General features: G+C 46.1%; 1 protein-coding gene across 1 annotated transcript in view; it reads left to right on the forward strand.

Moving 5' to 3' along the window:
- LOC140406475 (NADH dehydrogenase [ubiquinone] flavoprotein 2, mitochondrial-like) overlaps positions 1–8231 on the forward strand; it is a 28970-nt gene extending 20739 nt beyond the window's left edge. Inside the window, exon 7 of the mRNA XM_072494503.1 lies at positions 8038–8231. Coding sequence (XP_072350604.1) covers positions 8038–8131 — 94 coding nt within the window. The 3' untranslated portion in view covers positions 8132–8231. The remainder of the gene's footprint in view (positions 1–8037) is intronic.
- The last annotated feature ends 262 nt before the right edge of the window (positions 8232–8493 follow it).

Consider the following 8493-nt stretch of genomic DNA (forward strand, 5'->3'; position numbering starts at 1 on the left):
TTTGGAAGGCGACTTCCGGTGGCAGCCATGGAATGAGTGATTGCACATTTGGTGGCTCTCGCTCGAGGTGGAATTGCTTGGTCCTTGTTCACCCTATTTAAGGGGTTATTGCTGGTGTGAGATACTTAAACGCAGAGAAATGGTCGTGCTCCATCGGTGGGGTCGGTTTATGGCTTACCAGACAAGGAGTGTAATGAACAAGAGGCAGCATCTTGGCCGAGAGGTTATTCGAGGTGCGACAGAGGAAAAGATGGTGGAGGGATCTGGGGTGGCATTGCTCGCCCAGTGGTCTACTGAGCAACTGGTGGACTTTCTGAATGCAAAGTTCCAGCAGCAGAGGCAGGAGGCCTTCGAGGACCTAGCAATGGTGGTGGAGCTACTTGGAGCAGCTATCGAGAGACTGGAGCAGAGGCTGGAGGTACAGGGAGGTGGCAGGTGGGTATGAGGATTGGCGGGCCTCATTGAAGACAGAGATGGTGCTCCTGGAGGAGAGCCACAAGAGGTGCTGGGAGAAGGTGGCGGACCTGGAGAATCGTCCCAGGAGGCAGAACCCGCAGATTGTGGGATATTTGGACTTTCAGAAGGCGTTTGACAAAGTCCCGCATAAGAGATTATTGTTCAAAATTAAAGTGCATGGGATTTGGAGAAATGTATTGAGGTGGATAGAAAACTGGTTGGCAGAGAGGAAACAAAAAGTAGGAATTAATGGGTCCTTTTTAAATTGGCAGGCAGTAACATGGGATGCCACAGGGATCGGTGCTGGGATCCCAGCTATTCACAATATATATTAATGATAACATCTCAAAGTTTGCTGATGATGCCAAGTTAGGTGGGAGGGTGAATTGTGACGAGGATGCAGGGATCCTACAGCATGATCTGGACAGGTTGGGCGAATCAATGGCAGATGCAGTATAATTTGGATAAGTGTAGATAATATTCACTTTGGAAGCAAGAACAGGAAGGCACATCTACCTGAATGGTTAGTAATTGGGAGAGGGGAGTGTGCAGCGGGACCTGGGTGTCCTTGTGTACCAGTCGCTGAAGGTAAGCATGCAGGTTCAGCAGGCAGTAAAGAAGGCTAATGGTATGTTGGCCTTCATTGCGCGAGGTTTTGGGTATAGAAGCAGGGATGTGTTGCTGGCCTTGGTGAGGCCACACCTGGAGTATTGTGTGCAGTTTTGGTCTCCTTTTCTGAGGAAGGTTGTTCTTGCTCTCGAGGGAGTGCAGCGAAGGTTTACCAGACAGATTCCAGGGATGGCGGGACTGTCATATGAGGAGAGATTGATTAGGTTGGGATTGTTCTGGAGTTCAGAAAAATGGGTGGGGATCTCATAGAGACTTATAAAATTCTAACAGGACTAGACAAGGTAGATGCAGGGAAGATGTTCCCGATGGTGGGTGGGTCCAGAACCAGGGGTCACAGTCTGAGGATTCAGGGTAAACCATTTCGGACAGAGATGAGGAGACATTTCTTCACCCAAAGAGTGGTGAGCCTGTGGAATTCATTACCACAGGAAGTAGTTGATGCTAAATCATTGAATATATTCAAGAAGTGGCTCGATATAGCACTTGGGGGAGAATGGTATAGGGAGAAAGCAGGATTAGACTATTGAATTGGATGATCAGCTATTATCGTGATCATAGAATTTACAGTGCAGAAGGAGGCCATTCGGCCCATTGAGTCTACACCAGCTCTTGGAAAGAGCACCCTACCCAAGCCCACACCTCCACCGTATCCCCGTAACCCACAGCCCAAAGATGTGCAGGTTAGGTGGATTGTCCATGATAAATTGCCCTTCGTGTCCAAAATTGCCCTTAGTGTTGGGTGGGGTTACTGGGTTATGGGGATAGGGTGGAGGTGTTGACCTTGGGTAGGGTGCTCTTTCCAAGAGCCAGTGCAGACTCGATGGGCCGAATGGCCTCCTTCTGCACTGTAAATTCTATGAAACCCCACCCCACCTTTTTGGACACTAAGGGCAATTTAGCATGGCAAATCCACCTAATCTGCACATCTTTGGACTGTGGGAGGAAACTGGAGCACCCGGAGGAAACCCATGTGCTAACCACTGTGCTACCATGCCTCCCATGAATGAATGCGGCAAGGTAGCACAGTGGTTAGCACAATTGCTTCACAGCTCCAGGGTCCCAGGTTCGATTCTGGCTTGGGCCACTGTCTGTGCGGAGTCTGCACGTTCTCCCCGTGTCTGCGTGGGTCTCTTCCGGGTGCTCCAGTTTCCTCCCACAGCCCAAAGATGTGGATTGGCCATGCTAAATTGCCCTTGGGTTAAGTGGGATTACTGGGATGGGGTGGAGGTGTGGGCTGAAGTGGATGCTCTTTCCAAGAGCCGGTGCAGACTCGATGTGCCGAATGGCTTTCTGCCAATGTAAATTCTATGATCCTATGAATGGAGGAGCAGGCTTGAAGGGCCGAAAGGCCTCCTCCTGCTCCTATCTTCTATGTATCTACGTGGGGCTGACTGAAGGAATTGAGAGAACGCAGACCACAGTATGTGGTGAAGATGTTCGAGACAGTAGGGGAGGGGGTAGGTTTGTGATGGTGAGAGAAGCTGGAGGGCACGCTGGTGGTTCTAGTGAATGTATATGCCCCAAATTGGAATGATCTTGATTTTCTGAGAGGCAGAGTCTTCAGACAATTGTGTGGAGCCAGTAGGGCTGTATTTGAATAAGGGGAGAAAGCTAGCAGGAGTTGAGTTGAGGAGGCAGGTGGTGGCAAGGGAAATTGGAAGGGTGCGAGACGATAGGGGCATGGGGATATCTAACTGAAGAGCGTGAACAGGGTTTTGAGGCTTTTAACTGGAGATTGTATAATTCAGAGCCTCCGGTGGGGGACAAAGTGATGAGGTGGTTTTTGGACGGCTTGAAATTTCCGAGGGTTGAGGAGGCAAAGGTGCAGAGGCTGGGGACCCTAATCGGGCTGAGGGAGGTAATGGATTGCGTGTGATTGATGCAGGTGGGGAAGGCCCCAGGTCTGGATGGGTTCCTATTTGAGTTCTAGAACAAGTTCAGGTTGGAATTGGGGCCCCTGCTAGTGGGGATGTTGATGGTGAGGGGGGAGCTTACCCCGCCACGCTTCTCAGGCTTCGGTATCGCTCATTTTAAAGGACAAGGACCTGGAGCAGTGTGGATCGTACCGCCCGATCTCGCTGTACAATGTAGATACAAAGTTGTTGGTGGAGGTTGCTGGCGACGCAAGTAGAGGATTGTGTGCCAGAGTGATAAGTGAGGACCAGGCGGCGTTTGTGAAGGGGCTGCAGTTGTCGGCGCACGTACAGTGGTTGTTTAATGTTATAATGATGCACTCGGAGGTCCGAGAAGTGGAAGTGGTTGTAGCAATCGATACGGAGGCATTCGACTGGGTCGAATGGGCAAATTTGTTTGAGGTGTTGGGCGGTTCCGGTTTGGGCAAAGGTTTGTGGATTGGGTTCACTTGTTGTATAGGCGTGTAAAGCAAGTGTTCAGATGAACAAGGTCAGTTTGGATTATTTTGGGTTGGACCGGGGGGACAAGGCATGGGTGACTGCTATCTCTGCAGGAGGGAGTGGAGGGGGGTATTAAGTGGGGTTGGGTGAGTCAAGTACCGAGTTTCTTTGTATGCGGATGATCTTCTGCTGAATATTTCGGACCCTTTCGGGAGCTTTGATAGGATCATGGGGATTTTGGCCGCTTTTCGGAGTATAAGCAGAATATGGAGGAAAGCGAGATATACCCAATTAATGCATGGGACGAGCGGATGTTGGGGGAAACTTCTGCTTCGGTTGTTACGGGTGAACTCTCGCTACCTTGGGATACAGATGGCACAGAGTTGGGCCCAGCTGCATAAGTTGAACTTGCCATGTCTGGTGGAGTGAATAAAGGCAGACTTTAAGAGGGTGGGGTGTGTTGCCATTGTAATTGACGGGTTGGGTCAGACTGTAAAGATGACGGTTTCAAAACCTCCGGATTTTTGTGCCCAAGTCCTTTTTAGAAAGGTTAATGAGATGGTCTTGAGGTTTGTGTGGGTAGGAAAGGCTCCGTGGGTTGGCACTTTCTTGTGGGGGGGGGGTAGCATTGCTGAGCTTGTCGAACTACTTCTGGGCAGCAAATATTGCAATGGTTAGGAAATGGGCGGTGGGGGCGGATGGTGGCAGCCTCTTATAAGAGGACCAGCCTGAGGGCACTGTTGTTGGTGACTCTTCCATTCTTCCTGGTCACGTATGCCACGAGTCTTGTGGTTCAGCACCAAAGGTTTGGAACCAATGTCGACAGCACTTTGGATTGAAAGGCATGCCTTTGTGTGCGCTGATTTGCAATAATCAAAGGTTTGCTCTGCCGTGGTTGGATGCGAGGTTCCGGGGATGGTGGCAAGTGGGGATAGAATATTTTAGGGATTTGTTTGTGGGAGGAAAGTTTACAGGCCGGAAGGAGTTGGAGGGGACATATCAGTTGCCTAAGGGTTCAGGTTGGGGACTTCATGAGAAAGGAGGTGCTGTTGTTTCCGATGCTGCCCCCAGTGCCACAGGATAAGCTTCTGTCCAAGGTTGAGATCGAGGGCAAAGTTGCGGATATATATGGCGAGCTGTTGAAGAGGGAGACTGCTCCCGTGAAGAAGGTTAGGTGTAAGTTGGAGGGGGCTTTGGGGGCTGGAGTATGGAGTGAAGCTCTGTGGAGGGTGAATGCGTCATTGTCGTGTGCAAGATTAGGCCTTGTCCAATTTAAGATGGTGTAAAGGGCCCACATGGATGGCATCCAGGATGAGTCTGTTCTTTCCAGGGGTGTGCAGGGAGGCCGGCAAATCATGTGCATGTTTTGGGCATGTCCGAGGTTGAGCGGGTTTTGGAAGGGATTTTCGGATGTCAAAAATGTTGGGGTTAGGGCTAGGACGCAGCACAGTGGCTAGCACTGCTGCCTACACCGCTGAGGACCCGGGTTGGAATCCAGCCCTGAGTCACTGTCCGTGTGGAGTTTGCACATTCTCCCCTTGCCTGCGTGGGTTTCACCCCCACAATCCAAAGATCGGCAGGATAGGCTATGCTTAATTGCACCTTAATTAGGAAACAAATAATTGGATACTCTAAATTTATAGAAAAAAATGATGTGTAGATTAGATGGGGTTACAAAAATAGGGCCTACGGTCGGTGCAGACCTTTCACACGAGGGAATTCTATCCTGGAGTAATTTTAGATGCGTAGTTCTAAGAAAGTGCACCTGCCGAAGATGTATTGCATCAGATGGATCAGGGTTGCATTTTAATTGAAGCCTGAATGGCAAAGCCACTAGGCTGAAACAGGTCTGCAGACAGAATTAGTTTAAGGGAAGTGCAAAACTCTAAGCCAGGCCCGATGAGAGAATTTCTGCATTCTTCTCTCTCCACTCTCTTTTCCCTCCTCTCCACCCCCCCCCCCCCCCCCCCCCCCCTTTTTATTCCCCTAAAGATGGTAATTTAGGTTTGGGTGTATGAGATTATATTCATGTCAGTCTGGACAACCAATGCTCTGTTTTTGATGAAGGAGATTATTACTGATATTCTTCTCTCGTGCTCTTTCTGCAGTGCAGGGGAAGGAGAATTTGACCTTGTTAAAAAGGATGTTTTTAATCCTTGTAGCATTGAGAAAAAAAGAAATATGGTTGTAATGAAATTTAATAAAATCCTGCAAGTGTTTCTCCTGTATTACAAATCTATTAATTAGTTTTGAAATTGTCTCAATTTTTAAAAACCCGTGAAGGGTCATTAAAAACCAACAGCAGCTACAGTGACATTTTAATTTCCATCTTGTTTTCCTGTCACAGACATGGGATGGGGCAGTTACATTAAACAACTTCTGTTGCATTTCAGTATTTAAGACAGGCAGCTGCATGTCTGAACAATGTCCCAGCAGCTGTTTTACTTGCTAGCTTTAAATTAACCAATGACAACCTGGGTCACGTTTCATAAACCCACATTTTATATTTAGAGATTTATGTAAATCAGTCTCATCCATTCTAACGTAGGCCTGTATAAATTTGGTTCCATGTACTGTAAATAAACCAGATGAACTTGTAACAAGTCAGTTTTGTTCACTATTTGAAGCACACACTTTGTTCCAAAGTTTCAGTTAAATCAGTTTTGCCTTATTCAGTCATGTGAATAACAAGGTTCAGACCTGAAGGGAGTTAGTCCTATCGTTTATAATGGACATATTTGTATGGACGCAAATTGTCTACTTGCTGCATGCGAAGAACAGAATTGCTGCTATAAAAATTAAGAGTACCTGAAAATTAATTTCAGCAGTAGGGAGCATTGTCAACCATGTTCATGTATTCGGGTCATTTTTCAAACACATTTTCAGTAATTCTAAAACTGACTTGGAGGGTGTCGAGCTCAGCAAGAGGATATGCAGCAGTGCAAGAGTTCTGGGGGCTTTTTAAAGTAATTTTGACTTGTTCAAACTTCTTCTCCATGTGGGAAAAACAACTGATTTCAAAATAGAAGTCCTACTTGCAAGCATAGAATAACTTGATCAAAGTGCAAAATGATTGGCATACTTGAGTTGTATGCAATGCTTTATAATTTGCACCAATGCAATGGCAAATGGTTTGAACTATTTCCTGATTATCGATGGTTAATGCTGAATAAGCAGATATGATGCACGGGGTGGTGAAAATTGTGCAAACTGTGCTGTTGTGAAAAAAAGTTTTGTTAACCATTAGGAAACCTATAAACGTAGCATTTGTTTAATCTGTTTTAATTCTCAACGAGTTTAGGGTGGCGAGTGTAAAATCTTTGAGGCCCAGAGCTCTTAATTCCTGGAATTCATCTGCAAGCCATTGCTTAGCTGTATTCCCAAAATAGACATTTAGAGAGCCAGAGGCCACCAACTGGTGCCAGAGGAAAGCTTGTTGGAAAGGAAGTAAATTTCAAATAATCTGCTGTTTGGGGGCACTAAAGCTAAAGTTGGTCTGCTAATAAATCTGTACAGAAATCTTCACAAGTGCACCTGTAGCTCTGTTATTCTAATACAGGAAATACATACAAAACATGTATTCGGAGCAGGACATAAATATTAACACTACAATGAAGTTTCTATGAAAAGCCCCTAGTAACCACATACCGGCCCCTCGAGTACATCGAGGGAGAATTCAGAATGTCCAAATTACCTAACAGCACGTCTTGTGGAACTTGTGGGAGGAAACTAGTAGGAAGCAACTAGAGCCATTCAACCCCCCCCCCTCTCCCCTCAAATATGATTGTGGCCGTAAATACCTTCCTGTCTACCCTCTTATACCCTTTGACTCTATATAACTCAGCTTTAAAAATATCTAATCCAGTCTCCACTGCTCACTGCTATCTCTCCTCATTCTTCTCCTCTTTGCCCACTATAGAATATCTACAGATCAGGAGGCCATTCTGCCCATTGGGTCTGCACCGACCCTCTGAAAGAGCATCCTATCCAGGCCCACTCCCTTGCCACAAAGCCACCTAATCTTAAGGGTGCAATTTAGCATGGCCAATCCACCTAAGCTGCACATCTTTAGGCTGTCGGAGGAAACCCACGCAGACACAGGGAGAAAGTGCAAACTCCACACAGTCACCCAGGTCCCTGGTGCTGTGAGACAGCAGTGCTACAAGAGCAGAAATTTCCTCCCAATTAAATACTGGGATGGTCAAAGCCAGAGTCTTTGGTTCGTTTCTCTACCTCTTCATTAAGATGCTCCCTTAAAACCCACCTCATGGACAGGTTTTTGGCCACCTAATATCTCCACATTGGCTGTAGATTTTGTTTCAAATTCCTGTTAAATACCTAGAGATTTTTCACCAAATTAAAGGCATCATAAATGCAAATTGTTGGTGTACTAATCAATGTTACAAAATATTCAGGAAAAATGCATATTTTTTTAACATTTGAAATTGAGGCTTAGCCCTGTGATAGGCAGTACCAATGTCTGTACTACTCTATGCAAGCATATACTTTACTGAAGAATGGTGCGTGTTTTACTAAAACTAACCTTACTGCATAGTATTTGAACATATTGACTCAGTTTATCTTTTGTCCTTTCTAGGAATGGACGTTTTTCTTGTGAGCCTGCTAAAGGTTTAACTTCACTATTAGAACCACCCAAGGGACCAGGTTTTGGAATGCAGCCAGGTCTTTAACCAGCTTGTTCCAGCTACATGATCAATGTCTTGAAATTATGGTGTTCTCTGTGTGTACACAAGGTATAAATGTATATAAAAATGTTCATACCATCTTAAACGTTTGTTTTATTAAATACAAACAATTTTATTTCCACTCATGAATCACAGAACTCAAAGCTGGATGTAGTTTTCTCTCATTTCCAGAACATTTTCAGCTTGACAGAAAGTTGCAAAATAAGGACCCCAAAATCTGGTGGTTTCTTCCACCTACCCTGAATAAATGTTCCTACTGCTTTGGATCTCCCCCTTATTTCAGGCACTCTACTGTTAGTTGTCCTTCTCCCCATGTAACTTAATTCTAGCACAGCCCTTCCATCAAT

This window comes from Scyliorhinus torazame, unplaced genomic scaffold (genome assembly GCF_047496885.1).
Source record: "Scyliorhinus torazame isolate Kashiwa2021f unplaced genomic scaffold, sScyTor2.1 scaffold_550, whole genome shotgun sequence".
NCBI classification, from domain to species: Eukaryota; Metazoa; Chordata; class Chondrichthyes; order Carcharhiniformes; family Scyliorhinidae; genus Scyliorhinus; species Scyliorhinus torazame.